At 37.6% G+C, this 20121-nt stretch overlaps 1 protein-coding gene across 21 annotated transcripts in view; it reads right to left on the minus strand.

Moving 5' to 3' along the window:
- BTBD8 (BTB domain containing 8) overlaps positions 1-20121 on the minus strand; it is a 143438-nt gene that overhangs the window by 80307 nt on the left and 43010 nt on the right. For all 21 annotated transcript variants that reach the window (XR_007516708.1, XR_007516709.1, XR_007516710.1 and 18 more), the window contains 4 exons: positions 10165-10245; positions 8806-8902; positions 2806-2894; positions 2151-2253 (listed from right to left, as the gene is read on the minus strand). Coding sequence is in view for 18 of the 21 variants with exons in the window: in XM_049879793.1 (XP_049735750.1) it covers positions 2151-2253; positions 2806-2894; positions 8806-8902; positions 10165-10245 (370 nt within the window). In the remaining 3 variants the exon portion in view is untranslated. The remainder of the gene's footprint in view (positions 1-2150; positions 2254-2805; positions 2895-8805; positions 8903-10164; positions 10246-20121) is intronic.

The following is a 20121-nucleotide window of genomic DNA, read 5'->3' on the forward strand; positions in this document are numbered from 1 at the left end:
TGTCCTATGCCAACAAGATGTGTCAGTAAATAAGCAACAACATGTGTGAGCTAAAAATGGCTGCCCCAACCTTCCTAGCGTAAAAAAAATGGCTGTTGCCTCACTTCTGTTCTCCAAATCTCATGCCAAATTGTCTCTTGTGGCTCACCGTAACTGGTAACACATAAAGAGGGGAATTCTGGGAAGCACAGTTCAGCCTAGCCAAGCTGACACATTACAAAGCTACCAAAGTCCACTCCTTGTCAATGTGGCACCCATACAAATCTCTTTAAACTAAGTTTCAAATGGAGACAATAACAAAGTCCTGCCTCTGTCTAACATGATACAACTATCCCACATACAACAAACTTGCATACAACAAACACGCTAACCCATTTCCTAATAAGAGGATGCCTTATTTTTGTCTTTGGGTGATATTCATTCTTCTTCAAACTGATTCACACTCCCCTTGGATAACTGGTAACTTAAATATGGAGATACAACGTTAACTGTTATTAAGATGGAGCCCTGGTGGCCTAGTAGTTAAGTGCTACAGCTGCTAACCAAAAGGTCAGCAGCTCAAATCCACCAGCCACTCCTTGGAAATCCTATGGGGCAGTTCTACTCCATCCTGTAGGGTCGCTAGGAGTTGGAATCGATTCAACAGCAATGGGTATGTATATATGTATTATTAACACTGGGTATATTAGATGGTAGGGGAATGGGAGAGGGAAAAACCAAGAACGGTTAATATACATATAAAAATATTCATATGAAAAAGGAACTACTAATTTTTTTTTTTTTTTATTACTGCAGTACTATTCCCATAACTGGTCACATGGTCGTAGCTGGCATTTCTAACTACCTTCTTCCACTACCCATTCCATATTCCCTTTGTCCTCACTAGTACCTCAGCTAGTTGTAGTTCCTTATCTGGTAGGGCGACCCAAACTTTCATTCCTAAAGGATCTGGGACATAATCAGTGCTGCCTAAATTGGGTTGTTATAGCTTTCCACTGACTTTAACCATAGGACATGGGAGTGCTACTTTCCAGATATACTCCTCCTTACCTATATTTTACAGTAGCAACCCAAATTCCCCTCAATAGTTAGGATCAATTTATCAGTGATCCTCCAACTTTGTGTATTTATTCACTATTCACTGGCATGAGGAACCCTAGATGGCCAGAAGGCAGTCTTAACTTTCAGTTTAATGAAATCATTGTATCCCCTGGTGGAAGCATTCTTCTCTTTGGAACTAATACCTCTAGGTCAGCAGAGCCTAAGGTTGTGGGGACAGGAAGCAAACATTTTGTTATTGGGTCACTAGGATAACAGTGTGTGGAGTCACTCCTATTTCTGTACCTTAATTTCTAGAGCCATGAATCCTGGCTATGGGTGAAACAGCACTATTTACTGGACACTAATTTAGAGCATGTATCACAATATTACCCCAGGCTTACAAGGTCTTGCCACCTTGCTGGCACCACAACTGAGTCTTCAGATGGCTATTCTACCACTCTATCAAACCAGCTGCTTCAGGATGGTGGGGAACATGGTAAGATCATTGCCACACTTCATTTGATGTGAATTAACTTCCTTAGTTAGAAATTATGCTGTGTAGAATATCAGGATGGTGGATAAGTCATTCTCTAAGTCCACAGATGGTGGTTTTAGCAGAAGCAATACAGGCAAGGAGGGTAAAACCATATGCAGAACAAATGTCTATTCCAACGAAAACAAAACACTGCCTTTTCCATGATGGAAGTGATGAAATGTAATCAATCTGCCACCAGGCAGCTGGCTGATCTCCTTGGGGACTGATGCCATAGAGGTCTCAATGTTGTACCTAGAACCACCTTGGTGAGAGGACATCCATGTTGCTGAGTCAATGCATAAACTCCATCCCCACCACGCCCCCTTTGTTCATAAACCAATATATACCTCCTAGTGGTTCTGCTTCTAAGATTGAAGCCTGACTGATGAATCTGGTCATGAGCATGTTTCCAAAGGAACAGAATCTTACGGATAGGCTCTCTGAATTGGTTCTGGGTTATCTGGAACTGGTTCTCTTATCTTGCTTTCATAATCAAGTTCTATATATTTAAAAGATTGAAAGTACATGTATTTGTGATGACAAACACAAACAAGGTTATTTAGGTCATACTTACTAAGGACTGAATCAACATATTAAGGCAACTTTTCTGAATCTCATAGGGTACATTTGCAAAGCTTCTCTCAGACCAACACCTTGCAAAATGCTTTACAATCCACCTGTTAAATCAAAGAATCCCAAATTAGGAAAGTGAAAATATTTTTCATTATAATATTCAGTAATACTTTAGTTGTCAGTTATGTAAATTACACATACATTTTGATAACCCTTACCGTTAATTTTATGAGCTCTGTGGCAGACTTCACTATGCTTCCTTTTCTGTGAACACATATTTTAATCCACATTGGATTATGTACACAGATTTTAATGTAACTAACCATGATTTGGAGCCCTGGTGGCACAGTGATTAAGAGCTTGGCTGCTAACCAAAAGGTCAGCAGTTTGAATCCACTAGCTGCTCCCTGGAAACCCTATGGGGCAGTTCTATTCTCTCCTATAGGGTCACTATGAATTCAGTTAAAATAAAACTGATCCCAAGCATCTCGAGTAACATCTATATTGATATTTTTTCTCAATTGGTGCAACTAGTTAAGCATTAAGATATTTACATTGTGCTCAATAGGACAAGTCTAAAATTATCCACAAAAGTAGGAGAACGAAAGAACAAAATTCCTAAATTAATTGTATCAGTACTACTTCAGATCACTTACTTCATGCAGTCAGCAAAAAGACTTCCCACACCAAATGAATGAGCAATAATCAGACATTCTAGGATAGATGTCAACCTTCTGGGAATAGGCTAAAATTGATAGAAAATACCACATTTATTATTTTCCAACTTATAGGGGCTAAAAGTATTCGTTCCATAAAGACAGTCTGATTTAACTGCATTATAAATATACTTAATTCGAAAGTGTGTTATTCTCTTAAAATCAACTATCACCGATAACATTTAGTTTTATAGAGTATCATTTGAGCTCTCTTAACTGCCAGAGTGCACACAATTTTTATTCTCATTTCTTTTGGCTGAAAAAATATATATATATACACACACACACACACATATATATATATATAGCAAAAGAGGCATAATAATTTCCAGCACATCACACTGCAATATAACCATATGGTCTAATCTACTTCCTAAAATATACAATATAACATTTAAGTACATGTGCAATGGGAGGTCCTACACCGAACTCAGATTAAAAGAGAACTTAACTGGATCAGAATGAAATACAACATATTTTTTTAAGGCACATACATGGAAGTAATGAACTAAAACAAACAAAATGTAGACACGAGGAGTGAAAGCAACTTGCTGCTCTTGGTGTTAAACCCTCTGTGGTATATACATTGCCCATGCCATGTATTTTCAGTTTTTGGACCATGTTCCTAAGCACATCTATTACTCATTTAAGTTGATGGCAGTTCAACTTCTCTTTGTACACATCTGTTAATTATGATTTGGGGTTTATACACTTAATAAAGACATGTTTTTTAAAGACATGTATTGGTCAATTTGTATATTTAGTCTCTAAATGTATACTTCTACTTACCCTGCTCTGAGGGGGAAAAAAAAAAAAGAGAGCAAAATCTTTGGAAATGCCTTCAGCACAGTCCTTCTAATGAGGTTAATGATTACCAACTTTTTTAAAAAATGAATTGCTATTAATTTGATTTTAAAATGCCCTTTCCTTAAAAGTGTTCTATCGTTGTTAGGTGCCCTCAAGTGAGTTCTGACTCATAGCAACCCTATGTACAACAGAACAAAACACTGCCAGGTCCTACACCATCCTCATGATCATTGTTATGCTTGAGCTCATTGTTGCAGCCACCGTCAATCATCTTGTTAAGGGTCTTCCTCTTTTTCGCTGACCCTCCACTTTACCAAGCATGATGTCCTTCTCCAAGAACTGGTCCCTCCTGATAACATGTCCAAAGTATGTGAGACGAAGTCTTGTCATCCTTGCTTCTAAGGAGTATTCTGGCTGTACTTCTTCCAAGACATATTTGTTCGTTCTTTTGGCAGTACATGGTATACAAGATATTCTTCGCCAACACCACAATTCAAAGGCACCAATTTTCTTCAGTCTTCCTTATTCATTGTCCAGCTTTCCCATGCATATGAGGTAACTAAAAACACCATGGCTTGGGTCAAGCACACCTTAGTCGTTAGAGTGACATCTTTGCTTTTTTTAAAGCACTTTACAGAGGTCTTTTGCAGCAGATTTGCCCAGTGCAATGTGTCTTTGGATTTCCTGACTGCTGCTTCCATGGATGTTGATTGTAAATCCAAGTAAAATGAAATCCTTGACAACTTCAATGTTTTTTCTGTTTATTATGATGTTGCTTATTGTTCCAGCTGTAAGGATTTTTGTTTTCTTATATGTTGAGGTGTAATCCATACTGAAGGCTGTGGTCTTTGATCCTCATCAGTAAGCGCTTCAAGTTCTCTTCACTTTCAGCAGGCAAGGCTGTGTCATCTGCATAACGCAGGTTGTTAACGAGTCTTCCTCCAATCCTGATGCCCCATTCTTCTTTGTATAGTCCAACGGCTTGGATTATTTCCTCAGCATACAGATTGAATAAATATGGTAAAAGGCTACAACCCTGATGCACACCCTTCCTGACTTTAAATCAGACCGTATTCCCTAGTTTTGTTCGAATTACTGCCTCTTGACCTAGGTACAGGTTCCTCATGAGCACAATTAAGTGTTCTGGAATTCCTGTTCTTTGTAATGTTATCCATAATTTGTTATGATCCACACAGTCGAATGCCTTTGCACAGTCAATAAAACACAGGTAAACATCCTTCTGGTATTCTCTGTTTTCAGCCAGGATCCATCTGATGTCAGCAATGATATCCCTCATTCCACATCCTCTTCTGAATCTGGCTTTAATTTCGGGCAGTTCCCTGTTGATGTACTGCTGCAACCACTTTTGAATGATCTTCAGCAAAATTTTACTTGCATGTGATGTTAATGATATTGTTCGACAATTTTCACAATTGGTTGGATCACCTTTCTTGGGACTAGACATAAAGATGAATCTCTTCCAGTCGGTTGGCCAGGCAGCTGTCTTCCAAATTTCTTGGCATAGATGAGTGAGCACTTCCAGTGCTGCATCCATTTGCTGAAACATCTCAGTTGGTATTCTGTCAGTTCCCGGAGCACTGTTTTTCACCAATGCCTTTGGTGTAGCTTGGACTTCTTCCTTCAGTACCATTAGTTCTTGACCATATGCCACCTCTTGAAATGACTGAACATCGACCAATTCTTTTTGGTACAATGATCCTGTGCATTCCTTCCATCTGCTTTTGATGCTTCCTGTGTCGTTCAGTATTTTGCCTTTGGAATCCTTCACTATTGTAACTTGAGGCTTGAATTTTTTCTTCAGTTATTTCATCTTGAGAAAAGTCGAGCATGTTCTTCCCTTTTGGTTTTCTAACTCCAGGTCTTTGCACATATCACTATAATACTTAGGCTTTGGCTTCCCGAGTTGTCCTTTGAAACCTTCTGTTTAGCTTTTACTTCATCATTTCTTCCTTTTGCTGTAGCTACTCGACATTCAAGAGCAAGTTTCAGAGTCTCTTCTGACATCTGTTTTGGTCTTTTCTTTCTTTCCTGTCTTTTTAATCATCTCCTCCTTTTTTCACATATGAAGTACTTGATGTCACTGCACAACTCATCTCACCTTCGGTCATTAGTGCTCAATGCATCAAATCCGTTCTTGAGATGGTCTCTAAATTCAGGTGGGATATACTCAAGGTCGTACTTTGGCTCTTGTGGACTTGTTCTAGCTTCAGCTTGAACTTGCATATGAGCAACTGATAGTCTGTTCCGCAGTCAGACCCTAGCCTTGTTCTGACTGATGATACTGAACTTTTCTATTGTCTCTTTCCATAGATGCAGTCGATCTGATTCCTATTCATTCCACCTGGTGAGGCTCATGTGTATAGTCACTGTTAATGTTGTTGACAAAAGGTATTTGCAATGAAGCAGTCACTGGTCTTGCAAAATTCTATCATGCGATCTCCGGCATCGTTTCTATCACCAAGGTCATACTTTCCAACCACCGGTCCTTCTTCATTTTCAGCTTTTGCATTTCAATAACCAGTAATTATCAATACAATCTGATTGCGTGTTTGATCAATTTTAGACTGCAGAAATTGGCAAAAATCTTCAATTTCTTCATCTTTTGCCTCAGCAGTTGGTGCGTAAATTTGGAAAGTGTTATATTAGCATTTACTTAAGTAATGGAATATAAATATTTTACTTTGCGTATTAACAAATTAGTTATTCCCTTTAAGATAATTTAAGGTGCTTTAAGTTGTCTGAGGAAACCCTGGTGGCGTAGTGGTTAAGTGCTACGGCTGCTAACCAAAGGGTCAGCAATTTGAATCTGCCAGGTACTCCTTGGAAACTCTATGGGGCAGTTCTACTCTGTCTTATAGGGTCGCTATGAGTCAGAATTGACTCAATGGCAACAGGTTTCGTTTTGGTTTAAGTTGTCCTAAAATCAAGAATGGTTTATCACTCTATATGCTACCCAGTGATAATTCTCCCAAGTTAAAAACTTGATGTCCTGACTCACTGTAGACTAGAGTATCTAATGGAAGGAGCTGCTGGTATAGGCATACTTGACAACCTAAAGCAGCCAGAAGTCTGAAAAACTGTAAAAAGGAAGCACAAGAATTAAAATATCCAGCATTCTAAATTAACTTCATTTACAAATAACCTGGCCTATACAACATAAGGTCCACTAATTGATGTATAGCTTATAAATAATTTCCATAAAAATATGAAAATACTCCTCTGGTAGAGGGCTATGAATGGCAGAGGTCACCTTATATAACTAAGCAGAGACCAAGATGGTAGTGAGGAGATGTCCTTGGCCTTGCTCTGGTTCAGATGCTGGTGGCCTCTGTTGATGTATGACTCTTTTGGGGGCAGATCAAGCTATCTTCTAGGCTTTCTGTGGATAAAAAATCTTCCACTGGTTTGCAATCCCCAGTGCTTCCCTACATAGGGCACAGTATCATTTGGCCCTGTAACAGACTCTTCTAACCAATCTCTAAAATCCTCCTCCTTACCTCTGGACCACGTGTAATTGGGGTGTGGGATAAACTCCCTATCATTTTTCCCTTATATAGCGATAATTATAGTCCTTTATCACCAGGCATTGGTTAAGAGCTTGGCTGCTAACCAAAAGGTAGGCAGTTCAAATCCACAAGCCGCTCCTTGGAAACCCTGTGGGCAGTTCTACTTTGTCCTGTAGGGTTCCTATAAGTCGGAATTGACTTGAGAGTGATGTATTTGGTTTTCTGGTTTTATCAACAGGCTAGTGTTTGCTATCCAGCAAGCTTCCTCCTTTAGAAATTAGCACGTTCAAGTATACTCCCACTGGCTTCTGAGGACATATTCCAAGCTCTCCTGAGAAATCTTGTACCACTGTCTTTTTTTGATGGAAGTGCCAGGGCAGGCTGGTTTTACAGAAAGGATAAAGTCCATCTCAGGGATAAGAAGACATTGTCTCCTCATTACAGGTACTCACTCTATCTTTAATTTTTATTTGGGATTCACTTGGATCTACCTCCTTGCTTTATCTGAATGGTGGAGCCATATGAAGGACAGAAAAGGAAAAGTCTTTCACCAGAATTCTCTATTCTCCAGAAAGCTGAAAACACCAGACTGCTACCCCTCTTTCAGTTATTTCACTTCTAGAGGCTGAAGTGATTTATTAAAGGTAACTGGGGTGTTTAACTGTTTCTCAGTAAACCCTGGGAGTGGGAGAGTGATGGTGCGGGAACCCGTTGTTCATGCTCTCTTCAGCACGTGGGGTATTTAGTGCTCCCTTTTCGTCAGCTGCAGATCATAGGGAGACAGGAAAAATTCCATCCCACATATAAATCTAAATGTCATTTCAACTATTAAAATCAGCATAATTAGACTTCATATAATGCATATTATTGCCTTTAAAGGACCCAATAAGAGGGAAATGTTGATGTAAACAATTCTTTGAAGATTTGCTTTTGGTTAAGTATAAAAGTAATATTTATTAACTGCAGAAAATGTAGAAAAGCATGAATCAGAAAACAAAAATAATCTATAGTCCCAGAGCAAAATAAAAACAATGGAAAACCTAAGAATAATGTACAAAATGACTCTAAAATACACAGTATGGGATCTTTTTTTAGACAGTAAATTTACCTTTGCATAAATTAAAATGAAAAATGGTATTTCCTAAGCATATTCTGCCTGGGGAAATAGGAAGAAGAGAACTATATTCTGTCCCAAGTACATACATGCTATAAAGAAGAGGCGGTAGGAGAAAGTATACTTTAAGGGAAAAGAACCAGTGAAGTCCTATATAACCCTCTGATTAATGGAGGAGGTTAACCTTGGTTCTTTCTTCTAGTTCCAAACACTGAGTTCCCACTATATACTCTACCCTTGAATTATATAGGACAATTCCAAATCCTTTCCATAAGCCACCATCTCAATTTTATTTCACTTAGAATTATTTGAATTGGTTTCTATTTTTTGAAAGCATACCATATATGTTATTTCTCAATTGGAGTTCCCAGTAGTTGCATTGACTTAATATTTTTAATACTTAAAGCACTATTTACTATTGGAGTTAAAAATTACTAGGTAATAATGGGTGACTTTAAGCACTGCATAAAAGATTTCAGACCCAATAATTACCTTTTGAAAGAAATTACAGTAATCTCTTCTTAAAATATAGACTGCTACTTCTTTTAATCCTTCTAGTCCATACATATCAGCCATATTGAGTATCTGACTAAAATAAAAATACATTCACTGTTATTTCTCTAATTTAAAAATAAAGGCATAATACACAGAAGTTTCTTGATAATATATAGTCTACTTAGAAAAAAAAACCTGAATTTTTTTAATTCTAACTTTTCCCCCCAACAAAACAGATACTTTACTGATTATAAAAAGTACATGGCAAAAGGTTGAAAGCACTGTCACATGACTTGACTAATAAAGAATAATAAAAGGTAAATTTAGAGATGTTTAGTAAACTTCCTCTCATATTCTTAGTCCTGGAAACTATCTGTTTTTAAGGCAGTAAACCTTTCCAAATTCTGTGCAATAAATTTGTACAATTACAGTTTGAGGGAGGAATTTATTGGTGCTTATCATCATAAATGACCCTAAGATTGTAGACAGCGTTCAATGACTCAGAGTTTCCTTTGCTTCTTTCATTTGATAAATATTTCTGAACACCTACACATACTTTAGGTACTTAGAAAATCTACAAGCTTTAGGAGCATGATGAAATTCTATGTAAGTGTCCAGAGAGAAAAAGGTCAGTACTAAATCCCTGTAACTTCTGGTACTTTCTCCCAAGAAACATATTTATTCAGTTTGTGAATAAATGAATACTTAATGAATATTTAAAATTAAAAGTACAGCTTTCATTTGTCTGCTGTTGGAAGAGCAGGAGAAGGCGAGGACCCCTGAAACACTGATTAAGAAGAGCAGGTGGCATTTCATCCTACAGGAGAATTTCAGCATTTCCAATGGTACCTCAGTACCAAGCACTTAAGAATCACATCATTGTTGTTGGTCTTTACAATGTCTATATTCCTCAACAAGATTTAAGGGTTTTTTCCCCTTTCTTTTCCGTTTAAAAAGAGACAGTGTAAAATTAAAAAAAAAAAAGAAAGAAAATAATTGTGCAAACTTTGATAAAAGTACTATTAATTTTTATAAAAACTAGTTATTTATTTTCCAAAACAAAAAAAAGTTTCTTCTACTTTGATTTAGGTCTAAAAATTTAGACCTTGATTTAGGTCTAATAAAAGACTTTACATAATCTTATTATTACTACGAATTGCCAGATCATCTTTTCTTCTAAGTAAGGTAATTTGCTTTTTTTCCTCAAATATTCCCAAAACACAAAAAGGATATAGCAAAATAGATAACAAAAGTGAAGCTTCTACTTCACTGACACTTTACAACATAGCTCAACAAAGCAGTAGCTTAAGAAATACTGACACTATTATATTCAAATTAGTAAAAAGTAATACATACCCAACATTAGCTTTGTCTGGAAAGTCCAAAGTTCCTCCATATATGAAATACATCATAACATTCATTTCTACCTGGCTTATACTGAAATTAAAAAAGAAAAACTGAACCCAAATTCAGAAATAACTAAGGGTTAACTGATATCAAGATGTATTATATTCTCCCCAACAACTTTTAGCCAAGATAAAGTTCTAATTTCACACAAATCTAAAGAATATGTTCTTCAGATAACACCTATAGAAAATATACCATTAATTTAAAAGAAAGTCTAACTGCAGCTAAGGATTTTTCATATGTTATAAAATGTTATTAGGATATTATCAAATCATTTATTACCTTTTTCATAGACTTTTGGAGCTCTGGTGGTGCAGTGGTTAAGAGCTCAGGCTGCTAACCAAAAGGTTGGCAGTTCGAATCTACCAGCCGCTCCTTGGAAACTCTATGGGGCAGTTTCTATCCTATAGGGTCGCTATGAGTCAGAATCAACTCGACCACAAAGGGACCTTAGAGGGCACAGACCTTCCTCTGACTCAGTAAGGAATTCTCCCCTCAGCATCTATGACAAACAGCCTCTGGACTTGTTTTAATGCCTCAGATGGACAAGTCTGTTCACCAGAAAGATTCTTGTTATGCTGTACTGTTTCTTTTTCAGTGGCTCTAGTCTGGACAGAAAACCCTGGTGACATAGTGGTTAAGTGCTATGGCTGCTAACCAAAAGGTTGGCAGTTGGAATCTGCCAGGCGCTCCTTGGAAACTCTATGGGGCAGTTCTACTCTGTCCTATAGGGTCGCTATGAGTCGGAATCGACTCGACGGCACTGGGTTTAGTCTGGACAACCTCCGTACACAGATTTAAAAAAACAAACAGTAAGAATACAACTTAAGAAGTAGTGTAAAGTGATAACCTTTATGGCCCACTGACTATCAGATCTCAAGGTCTGATCTCATGACCTCCATCCTCTTCCCAACCTCACCAAACGCCCCAAATTTGGTCTTCTTTCTCTTAATCCTATCTTGTTAATAGCACTGTTACAGGATTTATTGCATCTTGCTTCCATGCAAAAAGGAGTGAATTAACTGGTTGGTGGGCAAAAGCTATTGGAACTTGAGATGAGAGGGGATTTGAATTCTTTTCTCCTTCCTTCTCTGCTAAACCATTGGGAAGCTGTGCTCGGGAAGAACACGTGCTATGAAGAATCAAACTTTCTCTCTGGTGGGCTATCTTGGGATACAGTCAGCAAGCCAACTTTCTTTTTTTTTAATTGTGCGTTAAGAGTTTACAGCTCAAAAATTTATACACATAGTTTTGTGACATTGGTTGCAATCCTCGCAATGGGACAGCACACTCCCCTCCCCCTTTTCACCCTGGGTTCCCTGTGTCCATTTATCCAGTTCCTGTTCCTTCTTGCCTTCTCATTCTGCTTTTGGACAGGAACTGCCCATCTGGTCTCATGTATTTGATTGAACTAAGGAGCATGTTCCTCATGTATGTTATTTTTGTTTTATAGGCTTGTCTAATCTTTGTCTGAAAAGTGGGCTTAGGCAATGATTTCAGTTCTGGGTTAGCAGAGCATACAGGGGCCATAGTTTCAGGGGTTCCTCCAGTCTCTGTCAGGCCATTAAGTCTGGTCTTTTTATGTGAATTTGAATTTTGTTCTACATATTTCTCCTGCTCTGACTGGATTCTCTGTTCTGACCCATTAGGGTGGTCAGTGGTAGCAGCTGGGCACCATTTAGTTCTTTTAGTCTCAGGCTGGTAGAGTCTCTGGTTCATGAGGTCCTTTAGTCCCTTGGGCCAGTATTTTCCTTATGTCTTTGGTTTTCTTCATTCTCCTTTGATCCAGGTGGTACAGGACCAGTAGATGTATCTTAAATGGCCGCCTGCAGGCTTTTTAAGACCACAGACACTATTCACCAAATTGGGATGTAGGACATTTTTTCCATAAACTATGTTATGCCAATTGACCTAGATATCCCCCAAGACTATGGTCCCCAAGCGCCAGCCACTTGGTCCCTCAAAGTGTTTGGATGTCTCTAGAAAACTTCTATGCTTTTGCTTTCGTCCAGTTGTGCTGACTTACCCCATATTGTGTGTTATCCTTCCCTTCACTGAGGTTGACACTTGTCTACTATCCAGTTAGTGATTTCTCCCTCCCTTCCTACCTACCCTAGTAACGATCAAAGAATATGTTTTTCTGTGTGTAAACCTTTTCTTGAGTTCTTGCAATAGTGGTCTCATACAATATTTGTTCTTTAGTGACTAACTTATTTCACTCAGCATAATGCCTTTCATATTTATCCACGTTGTGTTTTGCTGATTCATCATTGTTCTTCATCACTGCATAGTATTCCATTGTGTGTATGTACAATTTGTTTATCTGTTCATCTGTTGATTGGCATTTAGGTTGTTTCCATTTTTGCTATTGTGAATAGTGCTGCAATGAACATAGGTGTGCATACTGTCTTCTTGTGTAATGGCTCTTATTTCTCTAGGGTATATTCCTAGGAGTGGGATTGCTGGATCATATGGTATTTCTATTTCTAGTTTTTAAAGGAAATGCCATATCGTTTTCCAAAGTGGTTGTACTATTTTACATTCCCACCAATTCCCCTACAACCTCTCCAACATTCGTTATTTTGTGTTTTTTTGGATTACTGCCAGTATTGCTGGGGTGAGATGGAATCCCAGTGTAGTTTTGACTTGCATTTCTCTCATGACTAATGATCGCAATCATTTCCTTATGTGTCTGTTAGCCGCCTGAATGTCTTCTTTGGTAAAGTATCTGTTCATATCCTTTGCCCATTTTTTAACTGGATTATTTGTCTTTCTGTTACTGACGTGTTGCAGTATTTTGTAGATTGTAGAGATTAGACCCTTATTGGATATGTACAAATCGAAAATTCCTTCTTTTTACTCTTTCGGTGAAGTCTTTTGATGAGCATAGTGTTTGATTTTTAGGAGCTCCCAGTTATCTAGTTTCTCTTCTGGTGTTTGTGCACTGTTGTGGCTTGTACACTATTTATATCATGTATTAGGGCCCCTAGCCTTGTCCCTATTTTTCCTCAATGATCTTTATCATTTCCACTTTGAGTTAGTTTTTGTATATGGTGTAAGGAATGCATCCTTTTTCATTTGTTACAGGTGGATATCCAGTTTTGGCAGGACCATTTGTTAAAGAGATTGTCTTTTCCCCATCTAACTGGACTTTGGGCCTTTGTCAAATATCAACTGCTCATTGATGGATGGATTTACATCTGGGTTTTCAATTATGCTCCATTGGTCTACGTGTCTGTTGTACCAGTACCGGGCTGTTTCGATGACCATGGTCATATAATAGGTTATAAGATCAGGTAGTGTGAGGCCTCCCACTTTCTTCTTCTTCAGAAATGCTTTACTTATCCAGGACCTCTTCCCTTTCCATATAAAGTTCATGATTTGTTTCTCCATCTCATTAAAAAATGCTGCTGCAATTTGGACTGGAATTGCATTGTATCTGTAGATAACTTTGGGCAGAACTGACATTTTCACAATGTTGAGTCTTCCTATCCATGAGCAAGGTATGTTTTTCCACTTATGTAGGTCTCTTTTGGCTTCTTGCAATAGTGTTTTGTAGTCTTCTTTGTATCGATCTTTTGCGTTCCCGGTAAGATTTGCTCCTAAGTACTTTATCTTCTCAGGGGCTATTGTAAATGGTATTGATATGGTGATTCCCTTTTTGATGTTCTCTCTGTTGGTGTAGAGGAATCCAACTGATTTTTGTATGTTTTTTTTTTATCTTATATCTTGCTACTTTGCTGAAATCTTCTATTAGTTCCAGTAGCTTTCTTGTTGAATTCTTTGGGGTTTTCTGTGTATAACATATCACCTATGAAAAGGGATAATTTTACCTCTTCCTTACCAATCTGGATGCCTTTTAATTCTTTTTCTTCCCTTACTGCTCTAGCTAGGACCATCAGCACAATGCTGAATAAGAGTGGTGAAAAAGACATCCTTGTCTTGTTCCCATTCTCAAGCGGAATGCTTTCAGTCTCTCTCCGTTTAAAAGATGTTGACTGTTGGCTTTGTATATATGTCTTTTATTACGTTGAGGAATAACAGCAAGCCAACTTTGGCTCTTACATTAAAGCACATCCTAGTGCTTTAAAATCTTTTTTTTGTCTTATTTTGAACAGGAAGGATGGATATTATCTATTTTGCCCCTTCTAAACTCCAACAGACACTACCCACTTCAGAATCTGGGGTTAATCTTAATCCTCTCCCTCAGTATATCCTATCATTTATACCTTCAAAAACCTCTTGAATTCAGGCTCTGCTCTGTATTTCCTCCCTTACTGCCCTGTTTAGCCCCTCATTTACTCCCATCTGAATTATGATAGCACCCTCGTATGCAAGTTTCCTGCCTGAAATCTACTTGCATCCCATTTTCCACATTACTATTAGAATGACTTTGCTAAAATGCAAATCTGATTTAGTCTCCCACTTTTAAAACCCTTCAACTATTCTCCATAGCCCACAGAATAAAGTCCAAATTCCTAAGCTCAGCGTAAAAAGTCCTTTATATCTGACTTCTGGTTCACCCTCTCTAGCAGCTGTTCCGAGATAAATGAACTGCTCATTTCCTATACCTGAACTATTTATAATTCCCTATACGCCAGGCCTTAGCACATGCTGTTCATCTGCTTCAAATGCTCTCCCTCTCCACTTATTTCATCGTTCAGACGCAAGACATGCAGTTCTTTATCTGATTGTTTCCTTAATGCCCCCAAAGCAAAAAAGAAAAAAATCACTGAATTTTAAAAACAATAATAACATCTACTGAGCACTTATGAGACATTCACTGTGCTAATATGCATTTTGAATGCCACTAGCCCATTTAATCATCATAACTCCAGGAAGTACTATTATCAGTCTCATTTTCTAGATGAAGAGACTGAAATTTAGCAACTTGTCCAAGGTCAAACAACTAGTGATACAGTGGAATTTAAATCTAGACAGATTAACTCAAAGTCTGGGCTCTTAACCATTATACTATACATACTTCCATTGTCACATTTATCAAACTGATTTATAATATCTTGTTTACACATTTGTCTCTCCTTCTAGACTGAGTACCACGAGGGCAGGATTTGTGTCTTATTATGCTTGTATTTCCAGTACCACCAGAATGTCAGCATTGATTCAATGCCCCCAGGATCAGAAGAATTTCCTTTTTCCCCCATGATACCACAGCTCTGCATTGAAAACAGGGTGGGAGAGGGATGATAAGACCCCACAGTTGCTAGGCACACTACCTAACATTTGTTAAGAAAACAAAACAAAGAAGGTAAGAAGAAAAGAAACAAGAGTCCCAGAGAGCAGGAGTGAGAAAGGGATTTGCTTTGATTCCACGGCCTTATATAATATTATTATATAATAATATGCTAAATAAGTATCTGATGAGTTAATGAATGGTGTATTACGGCATTTACAGCATCTTCCTAAACCTTCAGGGTTGAAAATATAAATATTTTTGCATTCATTTAATAAATATGTACTGGTCCCTACTATGGCTAAGTACCTGCTGATTCAAAACTATGCATCTTTATTCTAATACTTAGAAATAAAAAGCCAAATCTCAGAATATTCTCATTTATACATTTTACTTCCCTCCTAAATGGATATGAGAAGATTTGATCTCATAACTGAGCCACATTATCTGCATTTTATCTTTTAAAATTCTAGCATAATTACTAGTACATATACTATTCTACAGACTTTCTCAGATTCTCAAGAACCATTCTTATCAACATTAATGAGAATTGGGAATTTATGTTTAAAGAATGGCTTCTTTTTAAGACTTGACATGTTTAAGAGAGATAATAATGACTAAATAAAAAGTAGTTTTATTATAATAAATATCAAAATCTAGACATTTCAGCTTATGTATTAATATATATGATAGCTATAAAAATGGCAAGAATCCGTTCTCCTGCTGTCTCGACAGATGTTTCACTAAACTACATTCCCATTATTATGCTGTAAGTTATTTGTGTTTTTACTAAGCGTGTTTACAAAGGCATGATCAACTGACCTAGAAAAACAACAAATTATATAGTTTGCAATTTAAATGAAAAGATTTAAAATACCATTCTCATTAAGATGTAATCAAAATAAATGCTTGTAGGGGATGAAAACATTACATATACTCAGAGTTAGGAGAAAAAAAAAAAACCTGAAAGGACAGAGATTAAAGACAGAAGCCTGAACATATACCTAGCCTACTAAAATATCTGTGCTTTAAGTGGGCTTCCTAAAATTTAAGACTCCTTTTTATATATGGGCTAAAATATGCAGAGGGACTTCATTCATCCACATTCAATATTTACTGAATAACAGGTTTTATTCTAGACTTTTCATGATAAACAGGGAACAGACTGAAGTTGTCAAGGATTTCATTTTATTTGGATCCACAATCAACACTCATGGAAGCAGCAGTCAGGAAATCAAAAGATGCATTGCATTGGGCAAATCTGCTGCAAAAGACCTCTTTAACGTGTTGAAAAACAAAGATGTCACCTTGTAGACTAAGGTATACCTGACCTAAGCCATGGTGTTTTCAATTGCTTCATATGCATAGGAAAGTTGGATGATGAATAAAGAAGACCAAAGGAGAGGTGACACCTTTGAATTCTGATGCTGGCGAAGAATACTGAATATACCATGGACTGCCAAAAGAACAAACAAATGTGTCTTGGAAGGAGTACAACCAGAACACTCCTGAGAAGCAAGGATAGCGAGACTACCTCTCACAGACTTTGGACATGTTCTCAGGAGGGATCAGTCCCTGGAGAAGGACATCATGCTTGGTAAAGTAGAGGGCCAGTGAAAAATAGAAAGACCCTCAACAAGATGGATTGACACAGTGGCTGGAACAATGGGCTCAAGCATAACAATGATTCTAAGGATGGTGCAGGACCAGGCACTGTTTTGTTCTGTTGTACACAGGGTCGCTATGAGTCAGAACCAACTCGACAGCACCTAACAAGAACAACAACATTCTAGACTTTGGGGATACAAGAAGCTTACATTCTAGAGAGAGGACATGAATAATAAATATGTAAACAAATATATAAAGAAGAAAATTTTGATAGGGAAAAGTGCCAGGAAGACAATACAGCCAGAAAATATAAAAGAGTAACTGGGGAGTCGGGAAGTAGCTACTTTAGGTAGGGTATTCTGCAAAGGTGACACTTGAGCTCATATTGCAAGCACGAAGACAGGCATGAAAAGATCTAGATAAAAAACTCTTAGGCAGAGGGAACAGCAAGGCAACGGCCATGAGGCATGAATGAGCTTACTGGAGGGCTGATATGAAAGCCAACAAACGAGGGAAAGGATGGTACAAAATGAAGGAGAAGACAGGGGTTGGGTCATACAGGGTCTTACATGTCAGGGGAAAAAGTTTGGGTTTAATTCTAATTGTGATGAGAAGGCACTGAAGGGCTTTAGTCAGGAGAGAAATGTGATCTGATTTATATTCCAAAACATCATTCTGAAGATTCAGAGCAATATCAGGAATCCTCCAAGGGAGATGAGAAAATCTAAATTTGTACTCCAAAGCCCCAAGCCACCAATGTAAGACTTCTTTTAGATAAAATGAAAATAGGTTGTATTCCTTCAAAGAAGTATTGGCTGTGATTCAGTATGGAAAATGTCCCCTTTCCTCCTAGAATGGGAGAATTTCCTTCCAGCTATACCCTTCCACCCTCCCAATCTGGGGCATGAGTGGAACTAGGATTATAGGCCTCTAATATCACCCCCCCCACCTCAATTTATTGAAGGCTGTCTCTTTTGAAAAATATCATGTTTATAGCTTTGAGTTACCAGCTCATTAAAAACAGTGTGGTTCTTCTCTGTAGAGACAGACAGGATTTCACCCAAATCTATTTGTAGAAAATGCTCTGCAATCAAAATAAAAAAAACAAAAACCCACAGCTGCAAAATTTCAAGGAAGCTACTGATCATGCAAAACCAGCATTACTGTCCTAGTATTGAGAATGGCCCTCATTTGAACCTCTTTATCTCTAGAAAGTGAGAACAGTCTAATTTAGGGAAAGAAGAAAATGACAAATATTAATGAATATTACATATTATGTGCCAAGCACTTTATTTGGTTCTTTACAACTGGCATAAGAACACCAATATCCATGTTCTTTCCACTACACCACACTGCCCATGGAAGCATTTTCCCTGGTTTATAAGTTAATGGGAAAATGGAATTTGTTTTATTGATTACTTTGTTGCAATATAAAAATTCCTAAAAGATGTGGTATTTTTGAAAGTAAAATTCTTAAATACCCTTTTAAGAATTTTACTTTTTAAAATTCCTTCCAACAACCCTATGTGCCATCATACTGATAAAAATCTTAGGTCATAATTTAAGACAGTTAATTTGATCCAAAATATAATAGGGAAAGGTAAAACACATTTACTTTACTATACTATTTATTAGGAAGCCCTGGTGGCACAATGGTTAAGTGCTTGGCTGCTAACTGAAAGGTTGGCAGTTCAAACCCATTAGCAACAACTTGGCAGAAAGATGTGGCAGCCTTGGAAACCTTATGGGGCAGTTCTGCTCTGTAGGGTCACTATGAGTCAGAATCGACTTAACAGCAATGGGTATGCTATTTATTATAGTATTGTGTGATAATAGTAATAAAGGACATAGATAAAACTATGTATCCCTCAGGAAACACTTTCAAACATCATTTTAGTATTATAAAACCTTGCTTTATCAAGCAAGATAAAGGAGTTGAACCAAAAAGAAATGTATTCTAATCTCCAATGCATTAGCATTAGCAGTGAGCCCCACCACCAATATAGCAACTCTGGGTGAGATGAATCAGTAAGGGGCAGAACCTTGCATATGACAACGGAACTGAAGGAACAATACTGTGAGAGGACTGAGCCTAGTTATGGCTGGTACTACTACAATGCACAGACTACGCATTTGGATGATACCTTACCCCAATTTGGCTACTTCTATTTGTCTTCCCCATTGGACAGGCTAGTAAAGTTGACCAGCGGTAAAGCCATATTATAAAAGGAGGTATTTCTCCATGATCAACCACCTCCATCATAAATCAAACATGGAAAACTATAGGTAAAGGAGTAGAGACCAATAGTTGATGTCACTACTACTTTCTTGTCCACTGACCTCTTAATAAACAGGACTCATTTTTAAACAGTTGAGTGTTTTAATGTTTAATGTAATTCATTTATACGTATTAATTAAGGAAGACAGAGGAAAAAAGGAGTCCCCTTGGCTATATTCCTGTAGCTAAACTCAGAGGACATCTTGAACAATATAAAAGAGATAAAAATACAGCAACTCTGGTTAAAGGGGTACCTTCCAAATGACCTTCCCCTCAGAAACCAACCCCATACCATGTGTTCCATAACGTACCTACCAGGAACTTTAGGGTTCTAATGAACACAGATTGAAAATCACTGATCTAAACAGTGGAGAAGAGCAGTCTGAGCTAGCTCAAGAACACATACCCAAGGAAAACCTTGTATTTCCTCAGTGACAGTGGTGGAATAGATTCTGAACTAAGAATCAAAAAATATGGGGTTTATTTTCAGCACAAGCACTTATTTACCAGAAGGCCCTAGGAAAACATTTAACTTCTGACCTTGATTTTCCTCATCTGTAATATGTGAATACACCTTCCCTATCTCAAAGATTGATTCAAAAAATTAACAGACATAGTGAATGAGAAAGAGGACAGAATCTGTTTGGTGAGGGGAACAACAATATTCATAATAGGTATCAAATAATAAAAATTATCACTAAACCTACAAGGAAATAAGATTTCTTCCAGAAAAAAATTAGTCACGTGCTCTCTCCAGATTACCTTCCCTGCTGTAGAATGAGGTCTCACAAATCATACACTTGTTTGACCTTTGTCTCACTACATG

This window comes from Elephas maximus, chromosome 3 (genome assembly GCF_024166365.1).
Source record: "Elephas maximus indicus isolate mEleMax1 chromosome 3, mEleMax1 primary haplotype, whole genome shotgun sequence".
Classification (NCBI taxonomy): domain Eukaryota; kingdom Metazoa; phylum Chordata; class Mammalia; order Proboscidea; family Elephantidae; genus Elephas; species Elephas maximus.